At 56.7% G+C, this 1,972-nt stretch overlaps 1 protein-coding gene across 1 annotated transcript; it reads right to left on the bottom strand.

Moving 5' to 3' along the window:
* Positions 1-1,041: 1,041 nt before the first annotated feature.
* On the bottom strand, positions 1,042-1,902 carry LOC115603162 (olfactory receptor 14J1-like). Its single transcript, XM_030474848.1, has one exon. The coding sequence runs from the start codon at positions 1,854-1,856 to the stop codon at positions 1,047-1,049; it is 810 nt and encodes a 269-aa protein (XP_030330708.1). The 5' UTR covers positions 1,857-1,902; the 3' UTR covers positions 1,042-1,046.
* Between the last annotated feature and the right edge of the window lie 70 nt (positions 1,903-1,972).

Raw genomic sequence — 1,972 nt, 5'->3', positions numbered from 1 at the left:
CCCCTGTTGGGCTCCACAGACAGCCCTGCTCCAGGTCTGCCAGGGTCTGGCCAGGACAGAGGCTGGGCAGGGCTGGCCATTGACCTGACACAGGCACTGAGCCCAGCAGGAGGATGGAGATGAAACCACAGCAAAACTCACCCATAAACTGGGGTAAGCAGCCAGGGCTGGCAGTTGCCAGAGAGACATGGCCAATGGCCGGGTGGTGACAACAGACCTGGGACACCTCCCTGGTCTGCTCCTGCCACCAAGGGCTCAGACCAGCCTCCTCTGTCCTGCACTTGCATGTCTGTGACCCCTTCCACAAGCCCTGGCTCTGCACCACAGCGCCCTGGTGTGAGTCCTCACCCTGCATGGTCATGCAGTGCGACACAGACACTGATGTTGTTCTCTCCCAGGTACTTCCCAGCCCAGCTCCCTCAAAGCTCTCTCACCTCCCCTGCCCGCTCTGCAGCACCAATGCCCTCTCCCCAGCACAGCTCTGTTGGGGCTGGCCCCACAGCAGAGCCCACTGCAGGGTGCTCTGGGCAGTCACACACAGCCTCAGCCCCTGTGCAGGGCACGGCAGCTCCTGGGGGTCAGCGAGGAGCCAGCCCCACATAGGGGTGAACATGGAGGTCAAAAGGGAAAGGAGGCACCTTGTGTCTGCTGCTCTCCTCTCCAGGACACCGTGAGAGCTCTGCAGCCCCTCCATGCCATCCCACCTTCCCACACTAGCACAACAGCCCCGGTCCTTGGGCTCCTCAAGAGCTCTTCCTGCTCCAGGCACAGAGCAGCCATCCCAGAGGTGGAGCAGCCAGAAAGCTGATTTCTTTCCCCTTCATTTTTGCTACATGAGGACATAGCATAGAGAACAAGTTGCTGCAGGGTAATTTATTTCCCTTAAATACAGTGAGACACCCCCACTGACACAGTGTCTGTGGGTCACGCAAGACGGGTGGATACTGAAGTAGGAGGAGATAAAAATTGTCATTTCTATGATGACAAGAACATCATAAATTGAAACAGGAGAACAACTCTAAAGCAGAAAAGACAGACTTGGCCTGTCATGACCTACACTGGGAGCCCTTTGCAGAGGAAAGCAGGCAGTGTACGGCTGCTGAAACACATCCAGTCATCAGCTTCCTCACAGCATCCCTGAGGTCCTGGTTTCTCAGGCTGTAGATGAGCGGGTTCACTGCTGGAGGTACCAACGAGTACAGCACTGACACCACCCGATCCAGGGATGGGCAGGAGATGGAGGGGGGCTTCAGGTAGGCAAACGTGCCAGTGCTGAGAAACAGGGAGACCACAGTCAGGTGAGGCAGGCACGTGGAAAAGGCTTTGTGGCGTCCCTGCTCAGAGGGGATCCTCAGCACGGCCCTGAAGATCTGCACATAGGACCCCACAATGAAAACAAAACACCCAAATGCTAAACAGAAACCAATCACAAGAAGCCCAACTTCTCTGAGGTAGGAATGAGAGCAGGAGAGCTTGAGGATCTGGGGGATGTCACAGAAGAACTGCTCCACAGCATTGCCTCGGCAGAGGGGCATTGAAAATGTATTGGCAGCGTGCAGCAAAGCATAGAGAAACCCACTGCCCCAGGCTGCTGCTGCCATGTGGACACAAGCTCTGCTGCCCAGGAGGGTCCTGTAGTGCAGCGGCTTGCAGATGGCCACGTAGCGGTCGTAGGACATGATGGTGAGGATGGAAAACTCTGTTGAAAACAAGAAGAGAAAGAAAAAGGCCTGTGCAGCACAACCTGTGTAGGAGATGGCCCTGGTGTTCCAGAGGGAATTGGTCATGGATTTGGGGACAGTGGTGGAGATGGCGCCCAGGTCCAGGAGGGAGAGGTTGAGGAGGAAGAAGTACATGGGGGTGTGGAGGTGCTGGTCGCAGGCTCTGGTGCTGATGATGAGGCCGTTGCCCAGGAGCGCAGCCAAGTAGATGCCCAGGAAGAGCCAGAAGTGCCAAAGCTGCAGCTCACGCG

Source organism: Strigops habroptila, unplaced genomic scaffold, assembly GCF_004027225.2.
Source record: "Strigops habroptila isolate Jane unplaced genomic scaffold, bStrHab1.2.pri NW_022045617.1_ctg1, whole genome shotgun sequence".
NCBI classification, from domain to species: Eukaryota; Metazoa; Chordata; class Aves; order Psittaciformes; family Psittacidae; genus Strigops; species Strigops habroptila.
Note: the sequence above shows the minus strand (reverse complement) of the source record. Positions and strands in the feature narration are given on the sequence as shown.